At 47.4% G+C, this 18,681-nt stretch overlaps 1 protein-coding gene and 1 long non-coding RNA gene across 13 annotated transcripts in view; one reads left to right on the plus strand and one right to left on the minus strand.

Moving 5' to 3' along the window:
* LOC142493000 (uncharacterized) overlaps positions 1-18,681 on the plus strand; it is a 728,952-nt gene that overhangs the window by 658,522 nt on the left and 51,749 nt on the right. The window lies entirely within an intron of this gene.
* Positions 1-18,681, minus strand: part of LOC142492998 (acyl-coenzyme A oxidase-like protein) — a 344,660-nt gene that overhangs the window by 66,454 nt on the left and 259,525 nt on the right. For both annotated transcript variants that reach the window (XM_075596354.1, XM_075596353.1), the window contains exon 17: positions 2,562-2,632. In XM_075596354.1, the coding sequence (XP_075452469.1) occupies positions 2,562-2,632 (71 nt within the window). The remainder of the gene's footprint in view (positions 1-2,561; positions 2,633-18,681) is intronic.

Consider the following 18,681-nt stretch of genomic DNA (forward strand, 5'->3'; position numbering starts at 1 on the left):
TGAAAATCCAATAGGCCTCCCTCTGGTCAAGTCTTCTAATCCGATTGCCCCCTCTAACATGGGGTTGCACAAATTCGATACCAGATGCCCTAATATATTTAGCATCCCCCCTGTGGCAGTGGGTACAGTGTAGTGGGACTGGATGGCTTAAATCCTTATTTTTAATAAGTCTAAGATGTTCCATGAGACGTGTTTTTAAACTTCTAGTGGTCCGTCCCACATACTGTTTCCCACACCCACAGGTGAGGAGATAAATTACAAAAGATGTTTTGCAGTTAATAAAACTGCGTATAACAAATTTTTCTTTTGTTACATTACTTTCAAATGTTTTAGTTGGCAATTAAATATCACAAACTTTACAAGAACCGCATCTATAAGAACCCTTAGTAGAGGGTCTGGAACTATCGGTATGAGACGTGAATAAACTGGGTGAAAGGGAATTAGATATAGTTTTTGCCCTTCTGAAGACAACTTTTGGTTTTGATGGTAAATTTTGCCCTAAAACTGGGTCAAGACGTAATATATCCCAGTGTTTTTCTAAGATAAACCTGACCTCCTGTGCTTGCTGACTGAATTGAGTAATAAAAAGCGGATCTGAAATATGTGAAACCTTCTTTGGTTTCCTTATCAACAGTTGTTTTCTATCCATCAGATCCACTTCCCCCCTGGCCTTGGCTAAGTCCGAAGATCTATAGCCTCTAGCTAGAAACCTTTTTTGCAAATCATCTGATTGCCTATGAACGTCCTCATCTTTGGAACAATTGCGTTTTACGCTCATTAGTTGTCCCTTCGGAATGCCCTTAATGAGGGACCTGGGGTGGCAGCTAACAGCTCTTAAATAAGTGTTCCGTGAGTTTTCTTTGCGGAAAATATCCATGTGAATTTTCAAAGAAAGATCAACATAAAGTAATAAGTCGAGGTAATTTAAGTGGTGATAATCATAAGTGAACGTGAATTTGAGATCATAATCATTTTTATTAAGTGAATCCACAAATAATAATAGTGTAGTGAGATCACCCTCCCAAATAAAAATAAGATCAATGAAACGACGGTAAAAAACAATGTGATCTCTGAAAGGGTTCCTATCGCTAAACACGTGGAACGACTCCCACCAACCCATGAACAGATTTGCATCGGAAGGGGCAAAGCTTGGACCCAAAGCCGTTCCACGTGTCTGGAGATAGTAAACCCCATCAAATAAAAAATAATTATGTGTAAGAAGAAATTTGATAGAATCCAAAATAAAAGTGACTTGTGCAGGTGACAAATTAGAATTTTCAAAAAAATATCATGAAGCTGCCAATCCCAGGTCATGTTGAATTATGGTGTAAAGTGAGGTGATGTCCATAGACAACCAGATGTAGCCAGATTTCCAAGGAATATTGGTAATTTGGTTAATCAAATCTGTGCTGTCTAAAATGTTAGAAGGAAGAGCCCGGGCCAGGGGCTGTAAGTAATGGTCCACGTACCGTGACAGACCATCTCCCAAAGATCCAATACTAGAGACAATTGGCCTCCCAGGGGGGAGACCAATGTCTTATGGATCTTTGGGAGATGGTGGAACACGGCCGTGGTTGGAAAAGGATTATAAAGGAAGTCAGTTTCATTAGTATCTAGAACACCCAAAATATTCCCCTCATCCAGAAGTTCTCTCAGATTGGACATGAATGAAATGGTGGGGTTAGACGGGAGCACAGCATATGAGAGGGTATCCCGGAGTTGGCGTAAAGCCTCCCCACGGTAATCACTCCAATGCTGCACTACCACCGCCCCACCTTTGTCTGCATTCACTTGCATGGGATAGTACAGGGGTGACCAACACCAGTCTTCAAAGGCCCCCGAACAGTTCAGGTTTCCAGAATATCCCTTCTTCAGCACAGGCGGCTAAATCAATGACTGAGCTATTGATTGAACCACCTGGGCGGACCTGCAGGGATATCCTGAAAACCTGACCTGTTTGGTGGCCCTTGAGGACTGTAGTTGGCCACTCCTAGGCTAGCAGATAGGTGTCTTATGGCAGAGCACCGCTTAGTAGCTTGGAGGCATCAACGTAGGTCCTTTCAACTCCTTGACCATGTCATGAGGCCTGGCGTGCCAGGGTCCCCATCACGTAGTAGCTACGTCATGCTGTTTTTGCTATGGCAGGTGGCTTGGGGCCATGTTCAGCGCTCATAGGGAGCAACAAACACATTTTAAACGGAAGAGGAAACTCCTCATCTGTTCATGTCAACAGTGATGCAAAATAATTGCGACGTGGTACTGATGCCCCTCCAGCACTCAAAGGGTGAAGCAATCCTTACCAAACCGCGCTAGTACAAAAATGTCAAACATATGGAGGAAGGGGTTAATACAGTGTACATATCCAGCTACACACATGCTTGGCAGTGTATTGGAAGCCCCTCTAGTAGTGCAGGGGTTAAGCCTCTTTTTGTTATATTGGTGCAGCTGTATCAGTCACCAGGGTCTGAGATGTGCACACTTGTACTTTAGAACTACACCCAAAAATAAAGTCAAAGTATAAACAAGTGCAGCTGGGGAGAGCAAGGGGAATTCCTATGTACCTCCATTAGCAAAGACTGATCCTCTGGCACAGGGCAGCGCTCCACTGCTAAAGAGAACTGCTCCAGCGTAACTAGAAGAGAAAAAGAATAGTCCGTGTTAATGTTTGTGTAGTCATTTATGAAAATCGATCATTGTTTAGAATCAAGTGCAGAGTAACCTAGTAGCTGCATGTGTTTCTTTAACACAGTCCATAAATAAGTACTGTAGATATGTACACCTCATCGGAGCAGGAACAGATGATCAGAAGTACTGCCGCCCCTTAAAGATGCAGAACTCACCAGCAATAAAGTATGGTTAAAAACACTTTATTGGGCTACATAAAAATATACAAATCCACAAACAAAAAGGATCCTCCTCCCACGCGTTTCACTCCCTCTCTGGCGCTTTCTCCTTGAGAAATATGGGTGCTTGGCCACTCACCAATATCCACTGTAAAGTAAAGGCGATTTATTATAGCATGGTGCAGCATGATAACAAGTAGGGGCTGAAATGCTGGTACATAACATGCTACAATAAATCCCCACATTGCTGAAATGCTGGAGTGTCTCTCTCTCTCTCTATTACTAAAGCTAACATGCCATATTGAAATGAAAAAAGGCTGTAAAAAAATGATGAAGTAGAAACCTGCAGGTTGACCTGTCAGGATCTGCATTACAACCACTTGGAGCACCGCTACATTCTGCAGCTTGGAGCACCGCTACATTCTGCAGCTTGGAGCACGGCTACATTCTGCAGCTCGGAGCACCGCTACATTCTGCAGCTTGGAGCACCGCTACATTCTGCAGCTTGGAGCACCGCTACATTCTGCAGCTCGGAGCACCGCTACATTCTGCAGCTTGGAGCACCGCTACATTCTGCAGCTTGGAGCACCGCTACATTCTGCAGCTTGGAGCACCGCTACATTCTGCAGCTTGAAGCACCGCTACATTCTGCAGCTTGAAGCACCGCTACATTCTGCAGCTTGGAGCACCGCTACATTCTGCAGCTTGGAGCGCCGCTACATTCTGCAGCTTGGAGCACCGCTACATTCTGCAGCTTGGAGCACCGCTACATTCTGCAGCTTGGAGCACGCTACATTCTGCAGCTTGGAGCACCGCTACATTCTGCAGCTTGGAGCACCGCTACATTCTGCAGCTTGGAGCACGCTACATTCTGCAGCTTGGAGCACCGCTACATTCTGCAGCTTGGAGCACCGCTACATTCTGCAGCTCGGAGCACCGCTACATTCTGCAGCTTGGAGCACCGCTACATTCTGCAGCTTGGAGCACCGATACATTCCTGTTAAGAATATTCAACTTTTTAAAAACTTTAAAAGGACAGAACCACTTATCAAAAAAATTCAAAAACTGCAATAAATATTGTGTACAATGTATGTTTACTGTATCTGTAGGTAGAAGTAAATGTGTGTAATATATACACTTCTACTGAGTGGGAGGGAGTGGCTCAGTGAGTAAAGACACTGACTGGTGCTGAGAGTTTGAAACAGGGGAGCCTGGTTCAATTCCCGGTTCCTTGTGGCCTTGGGCAAGTCACTTTATTTCCCTGTGCCTTAGGCACCAAAAAAATAAATATATAGATTGTAAGCTCCACGGGGCAAGGACCTGTGCCTGCAAAATGTCGCTATTATTATTATATATACATACACATACACACATTTATCCCACTGGGCTACATTTTTTGCTTGTGGACTAAATAAATACTCTATTTTTTAGTGCTAGTATTTTGGACCACTAACATGACAATTATTCTGCCTCTACCTTGCACCATATATGCCTGTACAGACCATGAATTCTGCATTGTATCAGAACATTGTAGAAAAGAATATCAGCCCACACGTCCATGAGCTGAAGCTGAACCAAAATTGGGTCATGCAGCAAGACAATGATTCAAAACATACAATCAGATCTACAAAATAATGAATGCATTCATCTACAAAAGAATGAATGCAAGAAGAAGCTCCGCGTTTTAGAATGGCATAGTCAAAGTCCGAAACTTAACCCCATTGAAATGATATGGAAAGACCTGAAGCAAGCTGTCCATGCAAGGAAGCCCTAAAATGTCACTGAGCTAAAGCAGTTCTGTAAGGAGGAATGGGCCAAAATTCCTCAAAACTAATGTGAGAGACGGACCAGCAGTTACAGGAAACGCTTAGTTGAAGTCATTGCTGCTCAAGGGGGCGCCACCATGTGCTCAATCTTAAGGTTCACATACGTTTTCGCACATGGATATTGACTGTTGAATCATTTGTGGATAAATAAATGTTGAAAAAGTATCATGCTTTTGTATCGTTTGTTTGTTCAGGTTATCTGTATCTATTATTAGGACTTAGATTAAGATCTAATGACATTCCAGGTTTGAAATATGTAAAAATTCTAAGGGGTTCACAAAGCTTTTCTCAAGTGTGTGTGTGTGCGTATCTATCTATGTATGTGTGTGTAATACATATATATATATAAATATATTACACACACACACACAATGCTTTTTTGTAAAAACATACTCTGTTGTGATGTCGTGACGTCATGGCAACGGGGCATCACGTTGTAACGTTGTCATAGCAACATGGCACCATGTGACGTCGAGGCATCATTTGCCACCGGGTGGCATTGGTCACACGTCATTACATGAACGTGCCACCGGAGACGAGGAGCAGGAGGAGGTAAGAGAAAACGGTGGAGCAGGAGGAGGTAAGAGAAAACGGTAACGGTAGGTTCGGGTACAGTGTACCGGCGTGTACCATCACAAAAAAAGCCCTGCATTCATCTATATATACACAATCAGAAAGTTTGTCGGACGAGCGTGGAGGAGAGAGACTTGCAAACGCTGTACATGGAAGATCCTTGGGGAGGCTTTCATCTAACAGTGGATTAACAAGGGCAGAAAATGATGATATACTGTACACACACACGCACTTATGCATTTATGATCTAATCTTGATGCCTGAGGTACAGGAAGATAAAGTGACTTGCCTGGGGCCACTGTGATTCACACGATTCACGCATGATTCACCGGCTTTGTAGGAAGTACACCAGAACACTCCTTCTCTCTGAAACTGAATGTCCTCAGCAATAGAACATTCTCTACCATTTAAATGGTTGTTCATTTCAAATAAGTTTATAAACAGTGCAAATTTATTCCGAAAATCTTTCTGCAAAAAGATACTTTGGGCAAGCCTTATACCTGACTGAAGAATGCTTCAATAATTCTGAAGGCGTATGTAACTGGCAGGATCTATTAAGCATTTTTTTTTTGCACAATGCAGAAAAAAATATTTTGCAACAATATTTCTCTAAACTGAAACAAATGTAAAAGTTTTTCCAATTGTACATGTATTAATGATATAAAAAAGAAAACATGTACAAAAATATACATACTGTATATATTTTACTATCTGCCTGGGACTACCACTTTTTTGATTTTTTTTTTTTTTTACATTATATTTACTATATTATATTGAAATCATAACTGCAGCAGAGAGCAATTATACATTTATGAACCGTCCCTAATAGAAGGGTTGTTATATCAAGAATGGCAAAGAGAGGTTGCAGTTTGAGTTGGTGTGTAATGTGTATTTTCATGCCTGTTATGTGAAAGCTTGCTGCACAGCTGTGTGTGAAATTAGTACAGGGCAAATGTTAATGTAGAAAACGATTGGGGTTGTAATGAATACCTACTGTATATTGGATGCTATATAGTGTTAAATGAAGGAGTGTAACTGGCAAAATGTTGGACGTTTTTAGGCTCCATGCCCCGTGTGTGGAATTCCCAATAAGATTCACAATACTAGTAAAGTTTTCTGCTGAGTTTTTGATCCATTTGGGTATGAGTTTAAAGCAGACAGTGCATTGGAGATAGGGATGTTTACATTTGAAGCTTTGACAACTCAAAGTGTTTTCCAAAAGGTGCTTATGATGATCTAGGACATGTCGACACAGCCATTTCGTCGCTTCCCTGCCAGGTCATGTGTCCTCTAATCCCTAACACCAACAACCTTATCCCGTTAACTCCTTACCCTAAAATCTTTCAACTAAAAAACCTTATCCCTAACTACTTATCCTATAAACCTTAGCCCGCTAAGCCCTTACCCTAAAAACATTAACCCCTTACCCCAACGCTAATCACCTACTTCAGGCAGAAGCGGTCAGAGGCTAAACACACTGTGGGCGCGCAAAGCGCTGTGACACGTATGCTGGCAGGGAAGACAAGAATTTTGTCTTTTCGTGCCCCGTCATGGCCATGACCTCCATCATGGCTCCACCCCCACGCTCTCCCTAGATCTCCCCTACAGACCGCAGATCGCGGCTGTAGTCTCTGCATGCGCCGCCAGGCGCACGTGCAGCAGGGAGGACTGGGGCCGTAGCCTAACTATCCCTCTGTGGATGAACAGCGGCGTCTAAAAGCCCCATTCCTTTCTTATGTCTCAGCAATCCCATTTACTTCTTTTCCAACGCCAACTCCTTCAACTAATAATCAGCTATCCGAAACACAGCAACCTTCTCATCGCCCAGGACCAAGTTTTCACTTACCCTTCCAAATAGCTTGTAAGCTCGTTGGGGCAGCGCTCTCCATACTTACTGTACATTTAATATTTTATTGTTTTCGTCCTTTGACCCTACAGTGCACTGCAGAATATGTTGGCGAGATATAATCAAATGACAATAATAAAAGTAATAATAATAATAATAATATGACGTTGAGCTATCATGCATGTAGTTACAAGTACATCCTGATGGAATCACATTTAAACAACATCAAAGCTGTAGGTCACTACTCGGGATGCCCCCATTGTGAATTTCCAAAGAAATGCCTGGTAACAGCCCAGATCACCGTGACTAAGGAATCACTGCAGCATTCTTACTGTCCCTGTAAAAAAAACCAGTGCTGTCTGTGGCCCGCAAACCGTGGCATGCATTATAGATCAGGATGTTCCCTCAGTCACTTGCTGGCGGTGACATGTAGTGTGGCTAATTTAAATGACCTATCCTGTGGGAAGTCAGCACTCAAGTGTCTACCAAACTGTAGACTATACAGTTATAAGAAATCGTTGGTTCTGCTCTCCGGGTCTCCCCAGACACCAGCCCTCATCAAGAAAGATAACATTTGTTAATACCGTATTGGCCCTCATATAGTGCTATGTTTTTTCCTAAAAATGTCCTTTCGAAAACTGTACTTGTGTTATATGTGCAGCCTAACACCTTTTATTTTTCATGTAGAACACCATCAAAACTTTAGGGTCGTATTATGTGCGAAGCCGTACTATATTCGGCCCAATACGGTACATTATTTTAAATCTCCTGGGTAAATGGTGACTATTACTTTAAGTGTGTGAGGGTCGGAGGTAGCTGGCCCTCATTAATAAAGGTGAAGCCCGGCCGGTTGCCTCCAGAGACCGTGGGTAATGGGCCAAGAGGGTTAGCTCTTGGGTCCAGTAAGATAAAACAATGTATTTTCTGTAACCATGTTCTCCTATACGGTAGCCTGCATGGATGTGGGATAAGAATGCCAAGTAGGGTTGTGATTTCACCCAGGAGATAGCTGCAGGAAAGTGACTTTGGGAGCAGGGAAGCAGGGGTGATTATTAGGGAAACCCTATAGTCAGCCCTATGTGTATTTGTGCAACAATCCACTGCCCGACATGTATGCACGAGTTTTAAGAGGGATTTTGCGGAGAAAGTGGTGTCAGAATGTGCATATCAGGTTGGGGACCAGAGTTACCGGTTCCCCGATTAATGTATCCGACAATCAGGCATGATTTTCGGATACATGTAGGCACATTGCCCTGGCAATATCTCCCCATACAAACGTAATCGTGACTCACCACTAGGGTGCCCTGCTTCAGCATAGCCCAGGAAGGAAAATGAGTCCAATGAAATGTGTTTAATATCCTTAGAAATGGGGTCCCTGGTTTAGGGGTACCCAAAGTACCGTTATGGCTCCCCGCAAACAGTATAGGTTTGTGGGTACCAGTCTGTACGTACCAGTCTGTATATAAGGACGGGGTGGGCTATGGAAGTCCCCTGTAAAGTATAGCAAAACCTGACCTGTTTAGGGGCTTTTGGGGTTCCCTGTGTCGTACAGACATGAGATTTTGGGAGTGAAAGTTTTAGGTGGGATATTTGGGCGAAAATGTATTCCTTTTGTTTGCAGGAGTTCGGGGGTCCCCTGATTCTCCCCGGCGTGCAGGCACTATTTGTGGGCACCCAGGGTGAATTACATTGGGGCTGCACCATGTCCCCCAGACTCTTGGTTTTCGAGCCCAGATATCACCAACTCATTTCCCACACGGATATAAGGTTCCCCAAGGTTTATACTTTATTAAAGTATGTTTTAAGATATTATACTGTATGTATAAAATTCCATGCAGTCAGCCTAAGCATTTACATGGAGCCAGGATGTCTGCAATAGACATCTGAGCTCAAAGGAGAATCAGGTTGTCCAGAGGTGTCGGCCATTTGGTTTCAATGATGCCCCAACAGTAACAGACCAAGAGCTAAGTAATATATTCATGTACCTAAAACTGTTCATATGGGGTGCATATGATAGGGCATGTTTTAAGCTGGGAACCAGTTTAGTTGGCCAGCACCATTAGAAAAGTCTGGAGTATATTTAGTTAGTTTACCCTAAAGGGAATAGGTGTTATTTTTATGATTTGTTTTGACGGTGGGCCTGTTGGTGTATAATGTAACCCTGTAAATAAAACCAGTGTAGAGAAATATAATGTTTCCGGCCTTGTTCTGGAACGAAAAGATACCGGAACGTGATGTGGGCACCACAACATATATACATATTTATGTATATATGTATGTGTATGAGTGTATATATATATATATATATATATATATATATATATAAAAACATAAGCGCTCAATCTGGTATTATCTGTGTGATAAAGTGTCACGACTGTGCTCGCCACAAACCTGGGTCGGACCGCGTGGCTGAGGTGGGGTTGTAAAAGCACCGACCTGAGACCGCGCAGGCTGATCCGGATTGCGCAGTTCGTAGTCGTACGTAGCAGGATCAGGATAGGAGAAGACAGCATCGTCGGTGGACACGCCAGGGTCAGGACTGGAGACATCAGGGTAAACGTTGTTCAAGCAGGAGTTCGGCAACAGGTAGTCAGGAGAGCCCCGCTTCAGCTTAGGAGTGCGGGAGTGGCCTCTGCGCGTGCGGCGACCATGGCCCATGGTACTGGTCTCAGGAGGTGGTAGACAGACCAGAGTAGCACACCGCCTAGCTGCACTGGTAAACCAGTGCTTCAGCGCAAGAGTCCTGAGCGGGCTGGGGAATCCTCCGATTCAGCGCAGGAACCAGGACACGGCCTCTCTAGATTAGGGAAAGAGTAGGCCCCAGGAACCAGGAAGCTGAAGATACTCAGGGAAACCTCCGCTTCAGTGCAGGAAACCAGGAACAGACCGCTGCATGAATATAGCAGCCGGTCACAGGAAACAAGGAGCTGAAGTAACAAGGAGAGTACTCAGCTTCAGCACAGGAAACAGGAACTGACCGCTGCATGAGACCTGCAGCCGGTCACAGGAACCAGGGAGCTGAAGACAACAAGGAGAGTACTCCGCTTCAGCACAGGAACAGACCGCTGCGTGACACTAGCAGCCGGTCTCAGGAACCAAGGAGACAGACAAGACAAGGCTTATGGCAGAACACAGAGACATCCAGGAAGGACTATGCTCGGCAGGGAGCATTATGGGAAGGCAATACTTAAAGGTCCGTGAACCAATGGCAGAAGGGGCGTGTGGCAGCATTACTTTGGTGAGTGAATCCAGGCTGCAGCAAACATCAGGAGAAGTGCTCCAGGACCGCACAAGTCTGCAAGGTAAGGCAAACAGTAAACCGAGGAGCGGATTCCTTACATAAAGATACACAATATATAGTCTAACCCCAGTGTAAGATATAAGGTGATAAAAAGGTATTAGCTAGATGTGCTGACAAAAAGTGAAATGTTGAGTAGTGAGTGAGAAAGTGCTATCAAAATGAAAAATACATATAAAATATATAATAAAAGCATAAAAATATATGTGCATCAAACAATATCAATTAAAACAGAAAAAAAAAAAAAACCTTCTGAAAATACCACAAAAGGTAAAAAAAATGTCCAATAAAATGTATATTCACAAAAAACCTTGTAGGTAATTTTGGAATTTTTTTTTCACATCGCAGTGACTTCTCCGCAGCCTTTTTTAAAAGATTACAGCCTTGTGAATAAATTTCAACAGAATTACACAATTTGGCACGCGCCTCTCTTTTTTCTTTTCATTTATGTATATATAATTTAACCCTGTGGAGGGTTTTTGTCACTTTTTTTACTCACCATAACTTAACTCAGTATTATGGTAGGCCCCATCCTTTAGCTTCTTTGCATACCCAGTTAATCAACCCCACACTGATGAGACCCATTAAGGTTGAAACAGCTGTCTGTGGGTGGGTTTTCTGGGTATGCACCTTAACCCTGGCTGTGCTCAAAGCTGTGACCATGCAGCAAGCTTAAGCCTATAGGGAACCATGTTAAAAATGGTTTTTGAAGCAAAAAGTGGCACTGTGTGCTCATTTGCATGTCATTTCCCAGAATCCCTTGCTGCAGTGGAAGTGCTGTGTGCTGGGTGATAATGGGGAAAGGCGGGGTTGCAGATCTGCCTAAGACATGCAGATGAGCATAGTTGTATTTACATATATATATATATATATATATATATATATATATATATATATATATATATATATATACACACCATACGATACCGGTTGCAACACGACAACAAGGGACAGCACGCAGGTAAGTAGATCATAAATGTTCTATATTTAATAGAAGGGTTTTTGTGTCTTCTATCAAATATAGAGAATTTATGATCTTCTTACCTGCGTGCTGTCCCTTGATGTCGTGTTGCAACCGGTATCGTATGGTCTGTTATTGCTTTATGGGATAAGCACCAAAACTTATTTACTTGCAAATGGTGTGCCGGCGGTGCATTGGATTCTATATATATATATATATATATATATATATATATATATATATATATATATATATACACACACTGTATATATAAAATATATCACCATTCTTGCGTCAGGTAAAAAAGGCAGCACTCACATAGGAAGTTGTAAAATGTATTAAAACATGAACAAACAGACGCCCAATCCCGACGTTTCGGTCCCGGAATGGAACCTTTCTCAAGGGGGGACGTCGGGAATGCGCGTCTGTTTGTTCATGTTTTAATACATTTTACAACTTCCTATGTGAGTGCTGCCTTTTTTACCTGACGCAAGAATGGTGATATATTTTGTTTATTTTTTATGGGACTAGCACCACCTTTACACTTCACTATATAGAGTGCCAGCTGTTTGAAATTGTTATATATATATATATATATATATATAAATGTGTCTGTGTGTGTGTATATTCTAATAGCAACAAAATATGGGCCATCGTGAAGTGTAGTTGCACCGGTTCCGTGTCACGGAGCTCTACACTGGAAAACAGGTCTATATGTGCATATGAACCCAAATATATATATTTCGGGGGCGATGACATTTACATACATGTTTTCAGTCATATGACAATGATTTTTTTTTCTGCTTTTAGATTGTGTGGGTGGCTTTTGTAAAAGAAAGTTGTATTTGCTGCTTCCTTAGTGAGTCTTAAACAGGTTTTTCTATTTTTTTTTTGTTTTTGTTTAAATAATACTTTTATTGGCAGGCTTTACAGAATATATATTAATGTTGTATAATTTCACAAACCAGGTACAGATGTACAGTTAAGAGAGCAAGTTGTGATGAGAGTTTTTCTCATGAATAAAAGACTAAAATATTAAGCCTAATTTTTCTGTCATATCTTTAACATAGTAATTAGAACAGATAACCAGGTAGTAAATATACTCATAATGATGTGAGATGAAAGACCAGGTACAAATAAAGGAATGAGGAAAAATGTGGCTTTTTGGCTGAAAAGGTCATATCTTATTAAAGATTTGCCTATTCTGAGTGACTTGCCATTTATATGTAACACCCCTACAGTATAAACACACAAGTATAATGATGGACATGCAGGGCCGTCTTAACATATGGGCACGCTGGGCAGTTGCCCGGGGCCCCCACAGCAGAGGGGGGCCCCACGCGTCCGGCCCATGCGAGCCCACCATAGGGTTGCCAGGTGTCCGGTTATAACCCGATAATTCTGCTGCCTGTCCTCCGGTATAAAATTGTTGCGGCAGTGGCAGGGCGAGGGCTGGCATGGTCAGTAGCGAGGGCAGGCGAGCGTTAAGTGCTGAGAGGGCGGGCGGAGGCAGAGAGAGGGAGGGCCGGGACGGTGGTTAGGCAGAGCAAGGAGGACTAGTGTGCTGTCCCTGATTGGAGTAGAGGACAGCCAATCAGAGGACAGAGGGGGCGGAGCCCACACCCCGGCGGGCCAGAGACATATTCCTGTGCTGTCTGCGTACTGCAGGAGATAAGGTAAAGAACAATGTGGGGGGAGGTGAGGGTATATTTAATATATATGAGGGTGGTGGGGGTATATTTTATATGTATTGGGGAGGTAGGAGTATATTTAATATATATGGGAGTGGTGGGGGTATATTTTATATGTATTGGGGTGGTAGAAGTATATTTAATATATATGGGGGTGGTGGGGGTATATTTTATATGTATACTAGCTGAGAGCCCCGGCGTTGCCCGGGATGTTTGTGGTGTGGGGGTGGCATTTGGGTGGGGAGTGGTCCACGCGGCCCATGGCGGTGTGCGGTGGTACTGCTGCTGTGGCTGTACTGATGGTGATTGTATCGGTGTGCTGATTTGGGAGGGTTTGTTGCTGATGTGGGGGTGCGGATGTGGGTGTGCCGATGGGGGAGGTGCGAAGGTGGCAATGTGTGGGTGCTGATGGTGTTGATGGGGGCTGGGAATGGTGGGGAGCCGAGAATGCCAGTGTGCTGGGGGGGCATGGGATACCAGTGTGCTGATGTGGTGGTGCTGGGGATAGTGTGTGTGTGTATACGTGTGTGTGTATACACACGTGTGTGTGTATACACGTGTGTGTGTGTATACATGTGTGTATACATGTTTGTGTGTGTGTATACATTGTATGTGTGTGTATAAGTGTGTGTGTACGTGTACGTGTGTGTGTACGTGTACGTGTGTGTGTATACATGTGTGTGTATACATGTGTGTGTATACATGTGTGTGTGTATACATTTGTGTGTGTGTATACATTTGTGTGTGTGTATACATTTGTGTGTGTGTATACATTTGTGTGTGTGTGTATACATGTGTGTGTGTATAAATGTGTTTGAGTATAGATGTATGTGTGTGTGTATACATGTGTGTGTGTGTATACATGTGTGTGTATACATGATGTGTATGTATATGTGTGTGTGTGTGTGTGTGTGTGTATACGTGTGTGTGTGTGTGTATACGTGTGTGTGTGTATGTCTACGTGTGTGTGTGTATGACTCCGTGTGTGTGTGTATGACTCCATGTGTGTGTGTATGACTCCATGTGTGTGTGTATGACTCCATGTGTGTGTGTATGACTCCATGTGTGTGTGTATGACTCCATGTGTGTGTATGACTCCATGTGTGTGTGTACGTGTACATGTGTGTGAGTATACGTGTACATGTGTGTGTGTGTACGTGTGTGCGTGTGTGTGTGTGTACGTGTCTACGTGCGTGCGCGTGTCTACGTGCGTGCGCGTGTCTACGTGCGTGTGCGTCTCCGTGCGTGTGCGTGTCTCCGTGCGTGTGCGTGTCTCCGTGCGTGTGCGTGTCTCAGTGCGTGTGCGTGTCTCAGTGCGTGTGCGTGTCTCCGTGCGTGTCTCCGTGCGTGTGCGTGTCTACGTGTGTGTGCGTGTCTACGTGCGTGTGCGTGTCTACGTGCGTGTGCGTGTCTACGTGCGTGTGCGTGTCTACGTGCGTGTCCGTGTCTACGTTCGTATGCGTGTCTACGTGCGTGTGCGTGTCTACGTGCGTGTGCGTGTCTACGTGCGTGTGCGTGTCTATGTACGTGCGCCTGCGTGTATACGTGCGCCTGCGTGTATACGTGTGCCTGCGTGTATACGTGTGTGTGTGTCTGCGTGTATACGTGTGTGTGTCTGCGTGTATACGTGTGTGTACGTGTGTGTGTCTACGTGTGTGTGTGTATACGTGTGCCTACGTGTGTGTGTGTATACGTGTTGCCTACGTGTGTGTGTATACGTGTGTGTGTATATACGTGTGTGTGTATACATGTGTATACGTGTGTCTGTGTGTATACGTGTGTCTGCTGTGTGTATACGTGTGTCTGCTGTGTGTATACGTGTGTCTGCTGTGTGTATACGTGTGTCTGCTGTGTGTATACGTGTGTCTGCTGTGTGTATACGTGTGTCTGCTGTGTGTATACGTGTGTCTGCTGTGTGTCTGCTGTGTGTATACGTGTGTCTGCTGTGTGTATACGTGTGTCTGCTGTGTGTATACGTGTGTCTGCTGTGTGTATACGTGTGTCTGCTGTGTGTATACGTGTGTCTGCTGTGTGTATACGTGTGTCTGCTGTGTGTATACGTGTGTCTGCTGTGTGTATACGTGTGTCTGCTGTGTGTATACGTGTGTCTGCTGTGTGTATACGTGTGTCTGTATAGGTGTGTGTGTGTGTGTACGTGTGTGTGTCTGTGTATGTGTGTGTGTGTGTGCCTACATGTGTGTGTCTACATCTGTGTGTGTGTTTCTACATGTGTGTGTGTCTACATCTGTGTGTGTGTGTCTACATGTGTGTGTGTGTCTACATGTGTGTGTGTCTACATGTGTGTGTGTCTTATGTATAGAGATATATATAGTGTGTGTGTGTGTGTGTGTGTGTGTGTACGGAGGGATCAGGCTGGAGATGAAGGAATGTGTGGGGGGGGGGAGGTGATTACCTTACAGTTGGCAGCATCTTCCTCGTGCAGGCCGGGAGACGGACCCTGCAGTCATCTGGTACGGAGGGGCAGGGATCGGACGGGAGCCGGACAGAGGGCATGTGGAGGGGGGGGGGGGGAAGCTGCAGGGAGAACAGCACGGGGAATGTAGAGGGGGGGGAGAGCAGCACGGGGCATGTGGAGGAGGGGAGAGCAGCACGGGGCATGTGGAGGGGGGGGAGAGCAGCACGGGGCATGTGGAGGGGGGGAGAGCAGCACGGGGCATGTGGAGGGGGGGAGAGCAGCACGGGGCATGTGGAGGGGGGGGAGAGCAGCACGGGGCATGTGGAGGGGGGGGGAGAGCAGCACGGGGCATGTGGAGGGGGGGAGAGCAGCACGGGGCATGTGGAGGGGGGGAGAGCAGCACGGGCATGTGGAGGGGGGAGGGGGGAGAGCAGCACGGGGCATGTGGAGGGGGGAGGGGGGAGAGCAGCACGGGGCATGTGGAGGGGGGAGGGGGGAGAGCAGCACGGGGCATGTGGAGGGGGGAGGGGGGAGAGCAGCACGGGGCATGTGGAGGGGGGAGGGGGGAGAGCAGCACGGGGCATGTGGAGGGGGGGAGAGCAGCACGGGGCATGTGGGGGGGGGGGGTGAGCAGCACGGGGCATGTGGGGGGGGTGAGCAGCACGGGGCATGTGGAGGGGGGGTGAGCAGCACGGGGCATGTGGAGGGTCCCCTCCTGCAAGGCTGGCGGGAGCCCCCCCCGCTGGCCTCCGCCTCGAGGTGAGGCAGCGGTGCCGAGGAGCGTTGCAGGCGGCGCCGGGTAGGCTGGGCTTTGCTGTGAGGGGGGGTGGGAGAGGTGAGGCGGTGCCGAGGGGGCCGAAGGGGGTGAAGGGCATGGCCAGGGGGGGGGGGGGTGAAGGGCATGGCCAGGGGGGGGGGTGAAGGGCATGGCTGGGGGGGGGGGTGAAGGGCATGGCTGGGGGGGGTGAAGGGCATGGCTGGGGGGGGGTGAAGGGCATGGCTGGGGGGGGGTGAAGGGCATGGCTGGGGTGGGGGGGGTGAAGGGCGGGGTGGGGGGGGGGGTGAAGGGCATGGCTGGGGGGGGGTGAAGGGCATGGCTGGGGTGGGGGGGGGTGAAGGGCGGGGTGGGGGGGGGTGAAGGGCATGGCCGGGGGGGGGGGGTGAAGGGCATGCCCGGGGGGGGTGAAGGGCATGGCCGGGGGGGGGGGTGAAGGGCATGGCCGGGGGGGGGGGTGAAGGGCATGGCCAGGGGGGGGTGAAGGGCATGGCCGGGGGGGGGGGGGAGTGAAGGGCATGGCCGGGGGGGGGGGTGAAGGGCATGGGTGGGGGGTGGGGGATGAAGGACATGGCCAGGGGTGGGGGGTGAAGGGCATGGCCAGGGGGGGGGTGAAGGGCATGGCCAGGGGGGGGGGTGAAGGGCATGGCCAGGGGGGGGGGTGAAGGGCATGGCCAGGGGGTGGGGTGAAGGGCATGGCCAGGGGGGGGGGGTGAAGGGCATGGCCAAGGGGGGGGTGAAGGGCATGGCCAGGGGGGGGGTGAAGGGCATGGCCAGGGGGGGGGGTGTGAAGGGCCTGGCCAGGGGGGGGGGGTGAAGGGCCTGGCCGGGGGGGGGTGAAGGGCCGGGCCGGGTGAAGGGCCAGGGGGGGGTGAAGCGCTGGGCCGGGTGAAGCGCCAGGCCGGGGAGGGGGGGGGGTGAAGGACCGGGCCGGGTGAAGGGCCGGGGGGGGGGGGGTGAAGGGCCGGGGGGGGGGGGGGGGGGTGAAGGGCCGGGCCGGGGTGAAAGATCCCTTCCCCTGCGGTTACTTACCTCGCACCGGGCCGCGCTCCTCCTCCTCCTCCTCGGGTTCCTCGGCGGTCTCCGTTCCCCCGGGCGAGGCGGAGCTGAGACGCTCAGGTGAGGGGGGGGTGTGGGCCGCGGCCCGTGCAGCTCCCGACAGAGACAGCTAGGCCTGAGAGAGCCGGAGCAGCGCGCGCGGGGGATGGGGAGCTGGGGGCGCGGCCTCTAGGCCTGAAGGAGAGCGTGCTCTGCGGGGGGGGGGGGGGGGGGAGCACCGGGGGAGAGAGGGGGAGCACCGGGAGATAGGGTGATGTTGAGGTCCCGCGGAGTGGTGATAGGGGGGGTTCCGTTGTTGCGGGACAGCCGCCGGGAAGGGCGGGGGGGGGGGGTCAAGGTCGGGCAGCCGTTAAGGAGGGTAGAGTGTGTGTGTGTTGAGGAGGGTGGAGTGTGTGTGTGTTGAGGAGGGTGGAGTGTGTGTGTGTTGAGGAGGGTGTGTGTGTGTGTGTGTGTGTGTGTGTGTGTGTGTGTGTGTGTGTGCGTTGAGGAGTGTGTGTGTGTGTGTGTGTGTGTGTGTTGAGGAGTGTGTGTATGTGTGTGTGCGTTGAGGAGTGTGTGTGTGTGTGTGTGTGTGTGTGTGCGCGTTGAGGAGTGTGTGTGTGTGTGTGTCCGCCCCTTTGGCCCGTCACTCCGCCTCAGGCCAATGAGAAGTGTGCGGGGGCGGCCCAAGGGACCAATGAGATTTCCCCTAGGGACACCGGACATCCAGGCAGGCAGGCAGGCAGGCAGGCAGGCAGGCATGCATGCAGGCATACAGTGCTTTCACTAATATAGTATAAGAAGATGGGTGGTAGAAGTATATTTAATATATATGGGGGTGGTGGGGGTATATTTTATATGTATATGGGTGGTGGCGTATATTTTATATGTATTGAGGTGGTGGGGGTATATTTTATATGCATTGGTGTTGTGGGGGTATATTTTATATGTATTGGGGTGGTAGAAGTATATTTAATATATATATGGGGGTGGTGGGGGTATATTTTATATGTATATGGGTGGTGGCGTATATTTTATATGTATTGAGGTGGTGGGGGTATATTTTATATGCATTGGTGTTGTGGGGGTATATTTTATATGTATTGGGGTGGTAGAAGTATATTTAATATATATATGGGGGTGGTGGGGGTATATTTTATATGTATATGGGTGGTGGCGTATATTTTATATGTATTGAGGTGGTGGGGGATATTTTATATATATGGGGCGGTGGGGGGATATTTAATATATATACAGGGGTAGTAGGGGTATATTTAAAATATATGGGGGTGGTAGGGGTATATTTTATATGTATGGGTGTGGTAGGGCTATATTTTATATGTATTGGGGAGGTGGGGCTATATTTCATATGTATTCGGGAGCGTGTTTTTTATATATATACTAGCTGATATAC

The sequence above is a fragment of the Ascaphus truei genome, chromosome 4 (genome assembly GCF_040206685.1).
Source record: "Ascaphus truei isolate aAscTru1 chromosome 4, aAscTru1.hap1, whole genome shotgun sequence".
In the NCBI taxonomy this organism is placed as follows: Eukaryota; Metazoa; Chordata; class Amphibia; order Anura; family Ascaphidae; genus Ascaphus; species Ascaphus truei.